General features: G+C 40.0%; 3 protein-coding genes across 3 annotated transcripts in view; 1 reads left to right on the forward strand and 2 right to left on the reverse strand.

The window, feature by feature from the left end:
- The window catches only part of col27a1b (collagen, type XXVII, alpha 1b), a 62,764-nt gene extending 51,334 nt beyond the window's left edge, over nucleotides 1-11,430 (forward strand). The window contains exons 42-61 of the mRNA XM_051422747.1: nucleotides 975-1,031; nucleotides 1,121-1,174; nucleotides 1,262-1,315; nucleotides 1,417-1,470; nucleotides 1,601-1,654; nucleotides 2,217-2,324; nucleotides 2,407-2,514; nucleotides 3,357-3,464; nucleotides 3,556-3,609; nucleotides 6,071-6,133; nucleotides 6,299-6,352; nucleotides 6,454-6,489; nucleotides 7,022-7,039; nucleotides 7,195-7,230; nucleotides 7,741-7,767; nucleotides 7,893-7,958; nucleotides 8,144-8,303; nucleotides 8,400-8,509; nucleotides 9,247-9,465; nucleotides 9,804-11,430. Coding sequence (XP_051278707.1) covers nucleotides 975-1,031; nucleotides 1,121-1,174; nucleotides 1,262-1,315; nucleotides 1,417-1,470; nucleotides 1,601-1,654; nucleotides 2,217-2,324; nucleotides 2,407-2,514; nucleotides 3,357-3,464; nucleotides 3,556-3,609; nucleotides 6,071-6,133; nucleotides 6,299-6,352; nucleotides 6,454-6,489; nucleotides 7,022-7,039; nucleotides 7,195-7,230; nucleotides 7,741-7,767; nucleotides 7,893-7,958; nucleotides 8,144-8,303; nucleotides 8,400-8,509; nucleotides 9,247-9,465; nucleotides 9,804-9,950 — 1,587 coding nt within the window. The 3' untranslated portion in view covers nucleotides 9,951-11,430. The remainder of the gene's footprint in view (nucleotides 1-974; nucleotides 1,032-1,120; nucleotides 1,175-1,261; nucleotides 1,316-1,416; nucleotides 1,471-1,600; nucleotides 1,655-2,216; nucleotides 2,325-2,406; nucleotides 2,515-3,356; nucleotides 3,465-3,555; nucleotides 3,610-6,070; nucleotides 6,134-6,298; nucleotides 6,353-6,453; nucleotides 6,490-7,021; nucleotides 7,040-7,194; nucleotides 7,231-7,740; nucleotides 7,768-7,892; nucleotides 7,959-8,143; nucleotides 8,304-8,399; nucleotides 8,510-9,246; nucleotides 9,466-9,803) is intronic.
- A 294-nt stretch (nucleotides 11,431-11,724) lies between these two features.
- zgc:101858 (uncharacterized protein LOC449555 homolog) lies at nucleotides 11,725-15,429 on the reverse strand. Its single transcript, XM_051422792.1, has 8 exons — nucleotides 15,279-15,429; nucleotides 14,946-15,116; nucleotides 12,902-13,080; nucleotides 12,662-12,755; nucleotides 12,515-12,584; nucleotides 12,401-12,437; nucleotides 12,168-12,231; nucleotides 11,725-11,935 (listed from the first exon to the last, which is right to left on the reverse strand). The coding sequence occupies exons 1-8, from the start codon at nucleotides 15,300-15,302 to the stop codon at nucleotides 11,777-11,779; spliced, it is 798 nt and encodes a 265-aa protein (XP_051278752.1). The 5' UTR covers nucleotides 15,303-15,429; the 3' UTR covers nucleotides 11,725-11,776.
- An 885-nt stretch (nucleotides 15,430-16,314) lies between these two features.
- Nucleotides 16,315-18,281, reverse strand: ppil3 (peptidylprolyl isomerase (cyclophilin)-like 3). The gene is made up of 6 exons (XM_051422793.1): nucleotides 18,162-18,281; nucleotides 17,865-17,939; nucleotides 17,487-17,580; nucleotides 17,313-17,380; nucleotides 17,087-17,205; nucleotides 16,315-16,944 (listed from the first exon to the last, which is right to left on the reverse strand). Exons 1-6 carry the CDS (start codon nucleotides 18,264-18,266, stop codon nucleotides 16,818-16,820), a joined length of 588 nt encoding a protein of 195 aa, XP_051278753.1. The 5' UTR covers nucleotides 18,267-18,281; the 3' UTR covers nucleotides 16,315-16,817.
- Between the last annotated feature and the right edge of the window lie 350 nt (nucleotides 18,282-18,631).

Raw genomic sequence — 18,631 nt, forward strand, 5'->3', positions numbered from 1 at the left:
TTACTTAACCATGTAAAACTGTCATGCAGCTCATTGTCTTTGAGTGCACGGTCAGTTTTTTTTTTAATACATTCATTGAAATTTCAGTTGTGTCTCTAATTAGCGCTTCTTCTGTCTGTCTTGTCCTTGCAATATTCCTAAATTCATCACTAATTTGATCAATGATATGAACTAGGACACATCCAATTAACTCACTGCTGTCAAATGTATATAATTAGCCAAGCACCTGGACTCTTCTGCTCATGATTTTGGGCACCATCATTTGTGTTTATTGTGACAAGAGAAACACACAATAGAACACACTGCACCAGAGTTTAGTGAGATGCTAATTTGCATTTTTTTTGTCCCTGGGCCACAGCCATCTGGATGTGGATATTTGTTATTTTCTCATTGCCAATATCTACGAATTAATGGCTGCGCTTGCTCTCTAATTAAATCAGTATCATGCTATCATACGGGCCATTGCAAAATGTATGATTGTCAATTGAGAGAGCCAGGTAACTGGCACCAAAACATGCCCCAGTTTCCGCTAAATATACAGATCTGTATCGCAGTTATGTTCAAAGCACTAAAGCTACAATTTGTTGCTTTTTATCCATGTAAGTGTAAGTTTTTCTTGGCCCATGGCCAGAACTAATTATTCTCCTACTTTTAGATGCCTGTTGAGCTCTTTGTTTATTTATTTCATTTGACACATGCACCACACATGACTATTTAAATCATACACATATCCGTGGTTATTGTTTAATGAATCCCATAAAGATGCTGGAACAGACATTGGCTCCATTTATATGAAATGGGATCATTGTGGGTAATAGTGCATGTAATGATTTGCCATTCATGTAGACAGTGGGCAACGTGTTTCCATTGTTATACTCTTTCAAACAACACATGCATTGATTTTGCACAGACTATTGGGTTTTAAAAGGAAACTTCATTGATTGTGGTTGTCTGACTTTAAATCGCTTATTTAGGGTGAACAAGGAGACGACAGTAAGGCAGAAGGTCCTACAGGTCCCCAAGGTGACAGAGTGAGTTTCTTACATGTACCAATTTTTCCTGTGTTATTTATTAGTGGTGGTCTGGATTGTTGAATTAATTTGTTTCTGTATGAACCCAGGGTCCTCCTGGAGACCGAGGCGAGAGAGGAGAACCAGGTGACCCAGGACACATTGTAAGTGAATAAAATAAAAAGGGTAAAGTGTCAATTAAGTTTAAGTGATGTTCTGTACATTGAAATGCATAAAATGATGTTTTCCAGGGGCACATAGGTATTGATGGAAAGAGAGGTGAAGCTGGTGCCCCAGGGCTTCCTGTAAGTATCTAATTTATGTCTCTTAAAATGTAAAACTTGCTCCGTCAGATTGTCCAAACTTAATCAGTGTAAATCAAATCAAACAGTAATGATCTTTTTAGGGACATCCTGGGCCAAAGGGACAACCAGGGCTGAAAGGATCCAAAGGTGATCAAGTAAGGGCATAAACAATAGTGGCATGATTTTTTTTTTGTAAGAGAAAACTCAATAATTGCATGCAATATTATGTATGCTTTTTCATGCAACCACTTCAGAACTGTAGAACATGAATTCTTTATGCTTCAGGGTCAGAAAGGAAAATCCGGGATGAGAGGCGCATCTGGGATGAAAGGACCACCAGTAAGTTGGATGCATTTCTTGTCTTAATATATAATCAAACATAACTCACAGTGGTCTAGTTGACGTCACCCATAGGTTTGTTTTGAAGTTCAAAGGGTGGACTATCTAGGCAGTCCTGACTCCGCCGGCTCCCAGCTAACCAAAATATGGGGCTCACTTGGAGCTGAGTTGGGCTGAATATAGCCTGCTTGCTTAAAAATAGCTGCCTTTGACGGCACTGACCTGTCACTCAAAGCAGCCATGCCCTTAATTATGCATAACTTTAAGCCTTTAAGCCTTTAACGGGTGAGTTCTATAAAAATGCACCTCCCGTACAGTTGTTGTCAATGGGGAAATTTGCTATAGAGACCAAAAACGATTTTTGTACCAGGCTGTCAACATGTTTATTTCTGCTGTGAGTTGGGCATTTTAATATGGGGCCTTCTGGAGATTGATCATTTCTGCAGCCAGCCTCAAGTGACCATTACTTTTGTGGTGGCTTCACTTGCCAGCCTTGGAGGTTTCCGCTAGTTTGAAACCAATGCAAGCTTTGACATAAACATTTCTGATTGTCTGTTCCCAGGGTCCAGAGGGTCCTCCTGGCCCACGGGGAGTTGTAGGCAGGGAGGGACTTGAGGGCCCACCTGGCATGGATGGACTGCCTGGAAAAGATGGAACTAAAGGAGTCAAGGTGAGGATACAGTGTGGGGTGTACTTTTGAATGAATGAAAGAAACTAGCTCTGATTATTGTTCAACCATCTTCTGTGTTTAGGGTGAGCAAGGAGAAGATGGAGAAGTGGGCTTACCTGGCAAACCTGGGCAGCCAGGTAAAACGGGTGTGACAGGGCTTCCTGGAAGTCAAGGCTCCTTTGGACCGAAGGTGAGAATGATGGGTAAACATTTTGTACTGCTTTTTATTCACTTGAGCTAAGAGTGCAAAGTTTTGATCTTATTCACAAAGAACTTAATGTTAAGTTATGGCACAATCTTTTTTATAGATCACAATGCGGGCAATTTTATTGCCAATATCAAGTGGAAGTTGCCAGCTCAGCATTAATCTGCCTTGGCTGCCTCACTTGGCACCATAACACTGCCTTTATATTTGTGTTTTCTGATCTCAAATGCCAAACTCTGCACAAAGTCTTTACACAATTTCTCAAAAGAGCTCATTTTTATTGCAATACTTTTGGGAAGTTAGTGTTGCAAATATAAATGGTCTGGCACAATCTTAATTTACATGGCCTTGCCAGTAGTACATAAAATGTACATATGTATGACAGTGAGAAACACAGAGAGGCTTTATTTGTTAGACCCAGCTAATTTGACCTCACTGCACATGGTTACGGAATAAAGTTGCATTCTGATTTGGTCATGATCTACACACAATCATGTTATGTTATGAGGTAAACTGCAGTTTGGTTCTGCTGAGTCTTGTGATAATGCAACTTTCAAAACTTTTAAGTGGCACATTGGTGATGAAGGGAAAAGGCACCAGCCCAGAACTGTTGAGATCAAGGTTCAGTTCTTGGCAGTGGTTCTTCCTACTTAATTAGGTGCCCCACTGAATACAATGTGTGTCCATTGGTGGGAAGCCAGTGAGGAATCACAAGCTTGTCACTGCACTAGCGGCTTCTACTGTGTCTGGGTGTCTGTTCAGAGGTTATTGGGTGGGATGTGATGAGACTGTGCATGTGTTTACGTGTTTTTGTGTGTGTTCTCCAGGGTGAGAGGGGTCTTCCAGGTCAAACTGGTGTATCAGGAAAAAGAGGCTCTATTGGCGGGATGGGGTTGCCAGGGAAACAAGGAGACCCAGGATCTAAAGGGCAACCAGTGAGCACAAATAGCTTAAAATTAAAATTCCTTTCCATGACAACTTCCTTGCTTGTTCAGTATGATATTTTCCCATGTCTTTGTTCATCAGGGGGATACTGGAGAACAAGGATTTCCAGGGGTGTTCGGTTTATTTGGACCACAGGTATGCTCCCATCAAGCTCAATTTACAACTAAAACGATGACCCCCGGTCAAATGACCCAGAGAGTAATTTCTGTGTTTAAAGCTGCAGTACACAATGCAAAACCTTCCAGATGTCTCTCTGCTGCTCGTAACACTCCGCTAAGCCCCTCCCACCAAACCCACAGCAGAGCAGAAAGCGCCATTTGCCCTGCAAAACCTCATGCCTCAGGGGGCTCGCTTTCCTCACCAAGACCACCAGTCTCTTCTCACCGTGACTCATCTTCTTATAGACACCCCTCCAGCACTCTGCAGCCCTAGGGCACAGAGCCCCGGGCTTTAGAGGCAGCTGTGGTGTGTCATGTGCCTAACAGTGGGATGAGAGGATGGATCGGACATCCTTTTCAACTGCCTCAGCAATACTGATTGGTTGCTTTCTTTCAGACATTAGGAACACTAGGAAGATCCAGAGAACCCTGCTTTTTTTCACTGATTATCTCATTTCAGAAAATATGACATAAGGTTGTTTCAATAAGAGTTACCTATTGCAGCTTTAAATCGCCTTTTGGTTTAGGTACTTTTGTGAAGTTTGAAAGGCTAAAATTGTCTGGAGGAACATTACATTATATTGTCTTGAGTAAAAATGGGTATGAAAACTGTTAGGTATTACTGTAACATGCCCCAGGATGACATCTGCTACAACATAAGTCTTCTTTACTTACAGCATTGTACTGCACTATAGATTATTGCCGGCTGAAGAAAGAGAACAAACCTTACTGGAGTCTAACTCTTTAATATAAAACCCTGAGAGTGATGTTAGATATTTTCTGACTGAGGGAGTTGAACAGGATTCCAAGCAGATGAGCTTTCGGTTAGTGCTGAATAAGAATAATTAGAGAAAAGTCATCACATAAAAGGGCAGAAATAATGTCTCTGAAACAAAGTGTTTAAAGACCTGGAGTGATGTTGAATGGTTATAATTGTGTAACAATATTGCCCTAATTCTAAATAAGAGGAGAGATTAAGCTGTTTACACTTGTTTCTTGTAAAACTTTTCCACCTACTCAGAATTATTGCATTAATCAAACTTAAGCTTTTTTTTTGTTATGATACAATTATGATAAATTGAGCCAAAACGCCATGCTGCAAACCATTTATTTTTTACAGATATATTAGAGTAGATCAAAACTGATGGCACATTTATTGTTAAGCATTTGGGCAGCTGTTTGGTAGGAGGAATGTTATATCTTGGATATACTAACAGAACTGTTTAGTATGGTGTCTCCCATACATGACATTAGCATTACACTGTATAAAAACATGTGACACCACCCACAGGGTTCTGAAGTCAGAAAAGTCAACTTTAATATCTCTTAATGAAGTCATTTGCTACAACACCACTGCCACAGACACATTAAATCAAGTGACATTAGTTATTATGAGCTCTTGTGTAGTGTTGAAATGATGAGTCAGCAAATAAAATATAACCCAAAGTTAAGGGGCAACAAAGTAATCATTTATTAAACGAAAAAATTTAAGTTTCTAGCTATGTGAGGATTATTTGTCTCCGTATTATATAATTTCAATTCAATTCAATTTTATTTGTATAGCACCAATTCATAACAGAAGTTATATCTGGACACTTTTCAAATAGAGCAGGTTTAGACCAAACTCTTGATCCTTCGGCTCTAGGTGGGTGGTCGTCTGTCTCGACCAGTTGGGGTGAGAGAGAGAGAGAGAGAGACAGACAGACAGGTGCACAGCAACAACAGTATTATATAGAACCTGCGAGACGGGAAAGCACGTATAACTGTAAATTGAATAATTTTCAAACAGTTCACTTCAAATCGTGATGGGATTTTGTTTTGTTATTATTTGGCACAATGGGTGGTTAATTGATGAATAATATATATATTTTGTGTTTTTCAACAGAGAAGCTGAAAACTTTTTCTCAATACAGTCTGAAGTCTGAATCATGTTTTGAGTATGCACAAGGATACAGACTTTGTTGTCTGTATGCATACTAAATCCACTTGATTTTTCAGTGTGCTTTGTAATCGACACTGTAGTCCTGAAATGCAATGCACACAGGACATGGAGAACCTACTAACAGCTGCAATCAATTCAAATTAATTTCAAATTGTGTACAGCAGAATAACTCAAGAAAATAATGGAAAAAGTGCTGTTTTGAATGTCCATCAAAATACTTTATTTTGTCTGAGGCATGATTTCTATTTGTTTGTAATTCGTATGTGGTCTGGAAATGGTTGTGAGTTTTCGTAGAGCCACCGCCTACTGTCCACTAGAAGAACTGCATCTTCAGACATGGTGACTGCCACTTGCTAGCAGCAGAGACATTTGTCAATGTAGTAAATCCTATTTGTTGTCAATATTGGTCAACAAAGGTTATTGATTACGTAATACCTTTGACCCTTTTAAACTACCTTTATCCACTGTTATAAAAACAAATATTGTGTCTTTCTAGGGACCCCCAGGAGACTTTGGCCCAGCAGGGATACAGGGACCGAAAGGACCACGTGGTTTGATGGTAAGATGAAGATTAATGGTAGTTCGGTAACTCAGTGCAATATTTCAGCCAGTGCCAGTCCACTGAACTCTCACAAACTGCACACTTCCCATGAAAAATAAGCAGCGCTCGATCAAATGCTCCATCATATATGTCTTCAGTCACTAACATGCCTCCGCTTTCCAGGGTATGGAGGGAGCTTTGGGCCCCGTTGGCATCATTGGCCCCAGCGGTCATCCTGTATGTACCTCATATCTCATCCTATCTGCCAAGCTTTATGTGACTTCTCTCTGCTTTTTGGCAGTGATGGAGTGATCCTCTGTCTCCTTTCTCTCCATCAGGGACCCCAGGGTGACAAAGGAAGTCGGGGGGAGACGGTGCGTGGCGCTGTTTTGATGAATCCTTTTCTGTCTGTACTGTGAGCACAGGATAGGATACTTAGTATGGAGACAGCACACCACTCAGGCTCCTTTGCCCTCAGCACTTTTCATTTCCTATTGTGCTCCACTGTTTGTTGTTACACTCACAGTGACACTTAGCTGCTGTGGAACTCCTGTCAGGGTGATAAATGTTGGCTGCATGCTCATCTCAAGCTTTTTAAGAGGTTTGTTGAGCGCTCATACACAGGCATAATTTACAATTCATTCCTAAAATACCAACATTCATGTATTGGTTTGCTGCGTGCAAATAGGATTTGCCGTGTTGAAATAAGATTTCTGAGTGTAGGCTTACAAAGAAGCAAGAGGGCAATTCAACATAGAGTAGATAAAGACGCTATTGAATTAGTAGCACAAAGACAGTGTTAGACTGCACATGATAGAATAACATCTGCTCTGCTCTCAAACTCATTCTCTTATTGTGGGATTGTCCACTTGTGAATATTGATTTCTTTTTTTTCATCTCCAACAGGGGTTGCAAGGACCAAGTGTGAGTAATTATTCACTTCTGTAGCTTAATCATTATTCTTTGTGCTGGCCTGCTGCCTGCTCAGTACTGGAAGAAATGAATGTCCTACTTTATCATCCTCTATAAAGGCCAAGTCCTAAATAATTTGAAGGCTAATGTGGTGATGCAATTTTCAGGGCTCCGCTGGCCCTCGTGGACCACCTGGACCTCCAGTAAGTTTTAATTTTGTATACCTTACATATGAAAAAAATACATGTGATGTAAATATTTTATGTAGATTCAAGCATCTGCTTAAGGATAGATAGGTCGATGGGTAGATGTAGATATACAGATAGATAGATAGAAACTTAACATGATATTAGGATGAGTGGGATTGTGTTTCACCATATCAAGTGTGTCATTTACAGAATAATCTAACTAGTTATAGATGTGCATATTTTTCGCTGTGATCTGATTCAAATAGCTTTCAGCCAGCGGCTCTTTTCTGCATTTGGCATGCCTCATCCCCTGTGTGTTCATGCCTCATTTCCTGTGCATTGATGATTGTTTTAGTGCATATCTGCATATTAGGTGAGAATAGCAGAACCCACCACCAACATTGGAGATGAGGATTCACAGAACTGCTTCCTAAACACAAGAGTGGCTGTTGCTGCAAATGTGCCAACAAGTAAAAATAATGAAAGTGTGTCAATATAATACAATTTTCTCTCTTTGGTTTTCAGGGTCTTCCCAGTTCTGCCCTCTCACTTGTAAGTATGTTTGTCTTTAAAGGCAGTTCAGGGTTTTGGGAATTATGTCATATTATAGTACAAACAGAAAAGTAAAAATGGCCATGGTTGTGGTTACCTTATTGCCTTGTTGTCTTCTTTGGTAGTCAAATGAGGCTCTTGGTGCCACCTTTCAAGTCATCATTGATTCCCATGCTGCACTGAGACCAGAGGTTAGTTTTGAGGGACACTCATTCCAAGGAATCAATGTCGATTGTCATGGTCCGAATGGTTATTAATCTGAAAGAGTCTGTATAAACTTAGACCAGAGATCCAACCAAACGTTATCTGATCGAATATAAACTTAGAGATTGCATTTCTTTTTTAAATCATGTCAATATTTATGTCCAATTCTCAGAGCATGGACATGCCCATGTTAGACCAGAGCACAGAGATCTTCAAGACCTTGCAGCATCTCAGCACTCTGATCCAAAGTCTGAAGAACCCACTGGGAACCCGTGACAACCCGGCACGAATCTGCAGAGACCTCTACAACTGTGAACAGAGGATGTACGATGGTGAGGAGACATTGAAACAGCTCAGGGATTTCTGTCTAGTATTCATTTTGTTTTTGCGAGTTAAGAGCCGTTTCCTCTGCTGCTACTTTTTGACAGGCACTTACTGGATCGACCCAAATCTCGGCTGCGCTGCCGACACTATTGAGGTGATGTGCAACTTCACCGGTGGCGGACAGACTTGCCTGAAACCTATCACAGTATCCAAGGTTTGGATCACTTCTATATTTAGCCATCTGCTCCAGCTAGACAAAACACCCAGTGAAATGTAAACTCATATCACTTTGGGAGCTTATTGTGCAGACGGTGGATGCATATCAAATCCATTACTGCTTGTGGGGAATGTTCTCTGTTGTCTTTCTCATAAAGTAGAGAAGCTTAAATTAAATTAAATTATGTTCATGTGATAAATTAAGTTGCGCAGCTGTTCATTTTCTGGCTGCATACTATAAACTGTAGCTCTTGTTCGATGGATAATTCTCACTATGAATTTTACGGTTTCCCATTTAGTCCTGTTGGGACCATCACAGGCATGTTCAGATGGCAAGGAAACCTCTACAATCTGTAACTCTCCTTTCATTCCTTTGTTTTGGGGTTATACCTCAGCTGTGAGATATTGCAACTTAACATCACAGCAAACACAAACAGACATTTAATGCCTGCATTAACTGTAAATGAAACAAGGGAGACAGACAATCATACTTAGTGGCACAATATGTGATCCAGATGTAACTCATTCTAATTTATAACAGAACAGGGGTCCAAATTGACTTTGCTCAAATTCTTCTATTACAGAGATTAATACTCGCCAACAAGTAGGAATGTTTGTGAACAAACTCTCATTAAAATGATCATAATTTTCTAAACTATGATTATTTGAGAAACATAATTATCCACTCCTCTACTCACAACTCTCACTCAATCAAAAATCTATTTTGCTTTATAGTTGGAGATGGGAGTGGGTCGTATCCAGATGAACTTCATCCACCTTTTGAGCACCGAGGCTGTGCAGCATATCACCATTCACTGCCTCAACACGCCTGTATGGGCAGCAGGACCCTCCCTGCAGCCCTCATCCAGCGCTGTGAGCTTCAAGGCCTGGACAGGGGAGAAGATTCAGGCAGGCGACCTCCTGGAGCCGCTCATACCCAGGGATGACTGCTGGGTACACACTGTTATTTATCTGCCATGGATTCATTTACACCGCAACAAATGTAAAATGCAAAAACAATGTTGTGGTTTTACGGGGAGTTATGTGCTGTAACTTTCTTAACTCTTTGTTGAACCACAATGTTGTTTTTAAAATGTTGTTTACATACTGATTAGACAAAGCAGATACAACATGTTAATTATGAGTTGATTTTTTAACTTTGGACTGAACCAGGCTAGCTGTTTCCTCTACTTCATCTTTATGCTAAGCTAAGCTTATGTGTTCTTGTGCTACCTCCATACATAGGCCACACATCATATCATCATGTGACATAATTCAACCTTCACTTTCAGATTAAAGATGGCCGCTGGCATCAGACCCACTTCATCTTCCAGACCCAGGACCCAAACTTACTCCCTATAGTGGATATGTACAACCTGCCGACAACAGAACCTGGCGCACGCTATCACCTTGAGGTTGGACCCGTGTGCTTCTTATAGGGTCCTGTGAACGGGCTGGGAATACTCCTCAAAGGAGTGACTGCATGGAGGAAGGGGGACAAGGGGAGACTAATGCTGCTGCGGTTTCCAGAACAACAGATCCCCCATTTTCTCTCTGCAAAATATGCTTGGACTGCAGAAACAGGAGGGGGCACCAGAGAAAGAAGGCCCATTGAAAATGCAGAGATAAGACTTGTAGCACTAATCAGCCTATGGAAAACAATAATAAGCTTCTTTTTTTCAGAGACTTGCTTGTGTGACACAAGACCTGAAGGCCCCTTTTGAGAGGAAGTAGTATGAACGTCTCATTTTGTCATCTCTCAGACCATGTTGTAACATATTTTCTTCACGGTCTGAACGTTTTTCAAAAAGAGATTTGTACAGAAACATGGAAGTTACATTTGCAAATGTAGTTATTCCTATTTTAATGTTTAAGTATTATTTATACATGTATATGTACTGTATATTGTAATATAAAGTGCAATAGTTATTGTTCCACAGCCTTTAGGCATATACAGTATCAACATCATATCACTCATTCAGGTATACGGTGTGCCTCAGACACACAGGCGTACTGTCTCCAGGTAAGTCTTTTTGAGCCTATAATAACTGTCCAGTGCTGAGAGACCCCGTGTTTATACAGATATCTTCACACAAACAACTGCTGTGTGGTACTTCCCATGTTCAAGCGGAGGAAGCTTTCCACAGTGTGAACCGAGAAAAGTGTGTCAAGATGCTACCTCGTACAGCACCTCTCATCTCACAGCAAATAAGATGTTATCTGATATAATCTGAGATGACACAGAGGTGACACCTGGTGCTGCAACAGTTGACACTCATACGATAAACTCTTGTCAGCTCTCAGCAAAGCTATGTCATTACAAAAAAAAAAAAAAAAAAAAAAAAAAAAAAAGGGAAGATTGTAAAATATACACGCAGGCCAAATTCATGAAATTATATTTTCAAAGTAGTATTTTGATGTTTCAATACTCTTTGTACTATCTGACACTGAGTCTGACACTATAAGTTAAGTTTTTTTTTTCTCTCTCTAAATGTAAATGTCTATAATTATGCAACCTCTATTATCTACAGTGGATTCTATTTAAAATTTTATTTAAATTCTGATTAGCTTTCCAGTTTAAAAACAGGCATCAACATCATGTTTTTTTTTGTCATTTGGAGCTTTAAGGATTCTACAGTCTGTATGTGTTTTTCTAATGAAAACTATCCCAGACAATCAACTGTATTTTAGGACATTAACCATTCGTCCTTTTTCTTTTTTTTTTCACTGTTCACTCAAAGGTGCAGCAATGGCGGTCAGTCCCGCCAAGTTATAAACTCAGAGGATTTTTCTTACAATACACAACACTAAACTACACATGGTACATGAGCTTACAGTGTTTGGTCTGTACAGATGTTTTATGCTGCGTGAATGAAGTCTAATGACTCAACAGGTAATTCAATAAATGTCTGAAACCTTTGTTGATAAGCAGCTTTCTATTTTATTTTTTTCACCCCATCAAAGAAAGTTTCAAAGCAAAGTGGGAAAATAAAATGCATTTAAACTGCCTGCTTGTGGCAGTGCGTTTTAGCTTCCTTCTATTAATTTCACTCCTGGAACTGACAGCTACGAACATTGTCAACCTGGAGAAAAATTGTGTCCTTGAAGTAATGCCTTATTTCTTCCCTAACACCCCCCACCCAATCAGTTCTGGGTGCAATAGTGGGATTATTTCACCTGCAGCCTTATTTGATGGAAAAAACACAGGTAGACTTAGAGGTTGAAAGCTCTATATTAGCATCGCTGTATCTGAGCATACACAATCTTATCTGGGGCACATGGCGTGGCGGCCCCCATCAATGGGTAGGTTGACTCCAGTGATGAAGCTGGCAGCATCGGACGCCAGGAAGGCAATGCTCTGGGCGACTTCTTCCACCTCTCCTGGTCTGCCGAGGGCATGAGTCTGCTTACACTTCGCAAGAAACTGGTGGTGAGAAAGGTAGAATAAGATTTTTTTGTGTATGTTACATAAAAGAAATGGTTTGGGATGACTTGTAACACTCACGCCAGGCTAGAACTGAGCACAAAAGATAAAAATATAGAGGACATGACCTCGTTGTCCCCGATGGTAGCTATGGGCCTGTGTCCAGTGCTTGTTTACAGAACCTCTGAAGGAATACATTTTTGTGACATACAGTATTGACATGATGGGTTACCTGGGCATACTGGTCCTCATCTAGTCCTGCTCTCTTGTGGACATCTGTGACGATCACACCGGGGCTGAGGAGTAGCGACAGGAGCCGGGATACAACATATGGTACATTGTAAACGGTCATTTCCAGCAGAAACAACTGATATCAATGCTTTTAATATCAGAAATTCACAGAGTATCAGAGGTCAACTACTGAACACAATAAAAAACAAAATAGTTTTCCACAGAAACACTTACCAGACAGAGTTCACTCTGACTTGCTTACACGCCAGTTCTGGAATAAAAGAGATGTTATTTATATTGTGAACAATGCTGAACAATACAGTACAAGGAGTAAAATGGCTCACTCACCAAGTGCTATACAACGCGTGAACTGATCAATGGCCGACTTGGACATACAATAGGCCAGCACACCAGGGAACTACAGAGAGAAAATAGTGTGTCGCAATTCTTAAAGACATGTAGCTGAAAATATGTGAGCAGCTGCTGAATACCCACTGATCTCTGCCCGTTGATGCTGGATACATTGACGATAGAGCCCTTGGTCTTGATGAGGTGGGGAACACAGAGTTGAGTCAGGTGGTATACAGATCTGGAATATGAAACAAACGTTAGGGGACATACTAAGTAAAATATACTATACTATATTCAGGAGCCATCTCATCTGTCAGATCCCAGCTGCTGTGCACTCAGCACTGACCTGTCTCTATGATGTTAGGATGCGAGGTGAGATCCTACCTGACGTTGATGTTCATGACCTTGTCGTACTGAGCCAGGTCTGTCGTCTCGATGCTGCCCATGGCCAGGATACCGGCACTGTTAACCAGGACGTCCAGCCGGCCGAAGTGAGCGATCGTATGCTCCACAGTCTTCTTCACCGTCTCTTCATCGGTGAGGTCTCCGGGAACGAGCAACGGCTAAACACACGCACGTTCATGTTTTTAAAATTGTGTTTTAACTTTAAGGGCATTTTTTGCACATTCACGCAATACTGAACAAGCAACTTCACTACTTTCACATTCTCATTCAAACATTCAAATATTCAGCTGAATTGGGAATTGCGTGCTCGCTTCTGATTCATACCGCTCATAGTTTTTTGAAATATCCCAGGTTTTCCTCATGCAAAATAATGGACGAAATGTTCAAAAGTCACACATATTCTTATCTACTTATTCATACTTTCAATTAGAAACTTGCTTTAAATGTTCAACATCTTTTATACATTTTGGGTATAAATAATAATTTCAAATCCCATTAAAACGTTTTAAAATATTAAACTTACAATGGAAGAAACCTTCAAACCAACTCATCTTCCACCTCTTCCTACTCATTCACACATTCATATACGAAGTCCATTCCAACTTTATAATGTTCATGACACATGGGACTTTAATTATTACTTTAATTTAAATTTTTTCAGTGAGTGGAGAGGAGCTTTAGAAATCTTAAATATTTCTCTTCAACTTGGACTCATTCCACAAATAAAGTACACATTAAAACTTAGGAAAATTTGTATCAGTATAACTATGGAAGCAAAAGAACCTACACTTTTGGCTCCATGAGCCTCTATGCACCATATTAAAAGAGAAACTTTGCTATTTTTCACCCTGCACCATATTTTCCCAAGTGCTTGTGCCTAAGTGACTAATGGGGACAAATTTTTTTTTTAACTGCTCCAGTATGAAGCAAGAGCACTGCAGTCAACAGCTGTGAAACAGGCTGCAACGTAATTATTCAGGGCAATTGCACACCGTCCATGCACATCCACTAAAAGTGCACGTTTTGGCTCTCTTAGCTTTATACTGGTCCTTGTTGATAACCCATTTTCTACCCAGACATTTCCGCCACATTTCCATCAAACATACAGTTAATCCACTGGGTCTTCACTTCCTCAGCTGGTGGGAGTAGAAGACTTTCGTGTTGGTTCTTAACTAATTTTTTGTTTCAGTGCAGATGAACTGCTCCTCGCCTTTAAAGTGAACAAGATCAGGTGGCAGCAGCAGGAAGGGGGGACAAAAAGCTGCAGTTAAGTCGGACAGTTTCCAGCAGCTTTAAAAAACATATACAAAAATGTTTGCATCCTGTTGGATCATCTGTAGCACATGACCTGATGTATAAATAAACTTTATTATTATTATTATTATTATTATTATTATTATTATTATTATCAACCACACAAGATATGTTTGTTAACTGATTAAACAACTATTGTACAGCATGAGACACAAAGCAACTTACAATCTAGAGTGAAATATTAAAATCACACGGAAAACAAGGGAAAGTGGAGTTTGTTGTAAAAACAAAGAGCCAATCAGCTCTTGTGCAGGCCTGGCTCATCTGAGCCCACCTCCCTTTGGCATGGACTTTGGGTTGTGTCACTTTTCAGACCTTTAACATGCACCAAAAAAATCTATATAACATACTAAAGCACAGGGGGAAACTCCAAAAAGCATAATGAACAGGAGTATCCATTTGACTTACATTTAAAATAGTTTTACCCCAAAGTGCAATGTTCCTAAATATCCTTACAGATATAAAGGCTACATTCTGATTTATATCCCATACCAACCTAATCTGTAATTGTATGTAATATTGTATGTAGGCATTTATCATGCCAAACTCCATTCAACAAACTACTGATTATAGGTGCAGAATCTTAATAATGTTTTCCGACTTTACCTGGTCTACAAGCTACATTCAAAAACACCTGTGCACAGTGTAAACAGTGTGTGTGTGTGTGTGTGTGTGTGTGTGTGTGTGTGTGTGTGTGTGTGTGTGGTACCTCGGCAGCTCCACAGTCGGTGCACTGTTTGGATATCTTGTTGAGGTTTTCCACGTCGCGGCCGTTCAGAGCCAGCACAGCTCCCAGTTTGGCGAACAGGACGCTGGTTCCTGCCCCGATCCCTGAGCTGGCCCCTGTTATCAGGGCCACCTTCCCCTTTAGGGAAGACACCTACAACACACACACACACACGCACACAAACGCACGCACACGCACACGCACACGCACACACACACACACACACACACACACACACACACAGTCATTTAATGAAACAACAAACGACAGTCAGAATGAAACCGCGTCCAACTACGTGCAACAGAGTAAACTTACTTTAAAAGAATCGTCTGCGGCCATAGTTTAACGTAGATGTACTTTAAATGAAAGTGGTACAGTTAGAGTCCTCCGATACACAGCCAGTGTGACACGCTTCGTCCACTAGTGATGACGCAGTTTGACGTATCAGGTACTAACTGATTTGTAGTTCATAAATGACTACAACACAGCTTCTTGTCCAGACCATTGACTATATGCACTACTCACACAAAGTTAGAGATTTTCGGCTTTCGGATGAAATTTCAGAATGTACATAAAATACACTATAACCTCTCCAGGTGATCTTAATTTGACCTTCTACTTAAATGCCCTACTTTCATGCTATAATATCACTGTAGCATCAACTTTTTACATTTTCCATAGATTTCACCCGAAAGTGGAATATCCCTAACTTTTTGTGAGTAGTGTATATATGTGTGTGTGATTCCCAACCTGGGGGGCGGGACCCCCGTCAAAGCTTGACTGGGGGTCGCCGGGCCTTCTGGATTTTAAATCATGTAAGAGATCTTTAATAATACACACAGTATACACTATATCCCATCATCCTACATTTTAAAATATGTATGCAGTTATAACGACCTAAGAACTAATAGAACAAGCATCAGGGAGAAGTAAACACTGAATTTGTCAAAAATGAAGCCTGTTAAGTCTGTATGATATATGATACAGACAATTGTATAAAAATATACAACGAATATCAGGAAAGCTAATCTCTGGTGCAATATTCATGGGAAATAATCAGCTCGAAATGCATCCAAATCATTCATTTTACACGAGCTTCCTGCAGTTAGTGTGCACCTTCAGTAATGTACCGTTATCAAAATGAAATATGTATGTATATATATATATATAATATCCATAAAATATGTAATTTAGTTAGAGACCGTTAGTTTAGTTAATGATAGAAAACGGTCGGGAACCACTCTGGACCTCCAGACACACTTTCAGTATCGTGTCATTTAAAGTGGAGACATTTAATATGTACTTTTGCACACAGACAATGTTTCGAATTAATGCTAAAAAACAGAATATATTAATTACAAAAGTTTTATTTAGTACAAAACATTGGGAAAGTCATGGGCTGTGTTCTGCTTTTGAACCAAACAGTGGATGCATGAAGATAAATAGGTGAATAATAACCTATACTTCTTCATTACAGATACTTTGTCACGTCAAACCAAAATTCATAAGTATACATTGCTAGAAACTGAAGAAAGCATACCCCTGAATTTAGCTTTGGGATGCAAAATCTGGCACCACTCCACGGACAGAGATTAATGTGACAAATGACATTTAAATTTTGGGTCATACCTTCAGAAACTGCTGGGATAAAAACATAATCTTGTTAAGAAAACTCAGCAATTACAGTTTCAGACGCAGTGTCCTGTTGAGGTCTGAGGGTGCTCTCCCTCCAATTTATAGCCTCTGACAAGTTATCCACTTTAACTTTGGCAAGCTATTATAAACTGTATCAACTGGCTTATTGGAAACAGCCTGCGTTAAAGGTCTATCTGCATGTTTTGAAGAGAAAGTCGTCTATCCGGCAAAAGGGTTGGCGTGAATGGTCACATCCTTTATCCGGGTTTCAGTCAGTGGCCGGAACGTCTTTTCATTGACGGGCAGCTTCTCCAGTTCATCCAGAGTTTCCAGGCCATCGATGATCCTACAGGTTGAAGAGAGTACAAGGTTAGCGGCAACTAGTAATTATATTCTAATCAATCAATAACTGTCAAGCACACTCATAATGTTTTACAGCATCTCTCTCTCTCTCCCTTATATCCCCATCATTCCCGAATGTTACGTACTTTCCAAACACGGTGTACTTCATGTCTAGATGGGGCTGTTTGGCATATGTGAAGAAAAACTGGGAGCCATTTGTGTTGGGGCCATTGTTCGCCATGGAGACCACTCCTCTCACATTGTGCTGAAGTAAAAGAAGGCAGAAAAAGAAGACAAACACACATTAAAGACGGCTCCCCTGAAAACATCTTCCTGACATAGGCCATGAAGCTTGACTTAGTTGGTACTCACTTTTAGGTGTTCACTGTACTCATCTTCAAATTTGCGACCCCATATACTTGTTCCTCCTTTACCCGTGCCTGTGGTTTAATAAAAAAAAAACAACAACAAACAGGAAGTGAGGATGTAGATTCTCACATTTCAGTGCTTAAAAAGCAGCAGGTGCAACAAGCATGGCCCCCGTACCCGTAGGATCTCCAGTCTGAACCATGAAACCTTTAATATTTCGGTGGAAGATGCAGCCGTTGTAGAACCCACTGGCACACAACGCCAGAAAGTTCTGCCAGGAATAAAAACAGATGGGAAACAATGTGAGCAGCTGTGTTCAGGCTTTTAAAAATAATAGTAGTATTACTACTGCAGCACTGTCTGCAACACTTCCTGCTAAAACTAACCATTAAACATTGAAACTGCAAGGCAAAAATAACCATATCTGTAATAATACATTATATATATATATACATTATATATATATACACATTATATAAAAGCAGAAATACAACCCATCCCCACATCCGATCTGAAATGAATGGGAACCAGTAGCACAACGCTCAGCTGACTCACCTCACAGGATTTCGGTGAGCGCTCACAAAACAACTCAATTTTAATTTCTCCTAGATCTGTGTGTAGGGTAACAGCCTGCAAACATTACAGAAGAAACACATTATTGTTAGTTAATATTAGTTTCCGACTTAGCTTAGCTTGTTGCTCAGATAGCAAACATGAGCTAGGTTCCTTTGTGGACCGGCTGCGAACAAACGTATCCGTGTTACACAACCGTAAAAGTTCATAGCGTGTTAAAACCTTTTTGGACTTACTTGTTGACAAATAGCTACTAGAAATATTAACAATATAGTTTACCATTTCAAACGTCGCGTCTGTGGACAAGCGTGTCTGAGAAACACGTCCGTCTAGGAACAGTAGTCCAGTGCTGAATGGTTCCGGAAGGAATTTACAGTCGTACATGGCAACACCAAAGTGACATAGGTCTGTGTATTTGTTCCCATTATACTGTGCCAATCATTCAGTTATTTACAAATATCGTGGAGTATATATATATATATATATATATATATATATATATATATATATATATATATATATATATATATATATATGTGTGTGTGTGTACACAAGAACAGCAGTAAATGAGAATTTCCACCTGAGATATTGTTGAGACACGGACAGATTAACCTGCTACGAGTCCCTGGACAGTTCATTTTCCATTCTCTGTGCAATGTGTACCATCTTTAAAATGTTTTTTTTTTTTTTTTTTTTTTCCTGCTACAGTATTACCAGATTTGGGTAATTTCATTAAATCCATTAATGTA

Source organism: Dicentrarchus labrax, unplaced genomic scaffold (genome assembly GCF_905237075.1).
Source record: "Dicentrarchus labrax unplaced genomic scaffold, dlabrax2021, whole genome shotgun sequence".
Lineage (NCBI taxonomy): Eukaryota > Metazoa > Chordata > Actinopteri > Moronidae > Dicentrarchus > Dicentrarchus labrax.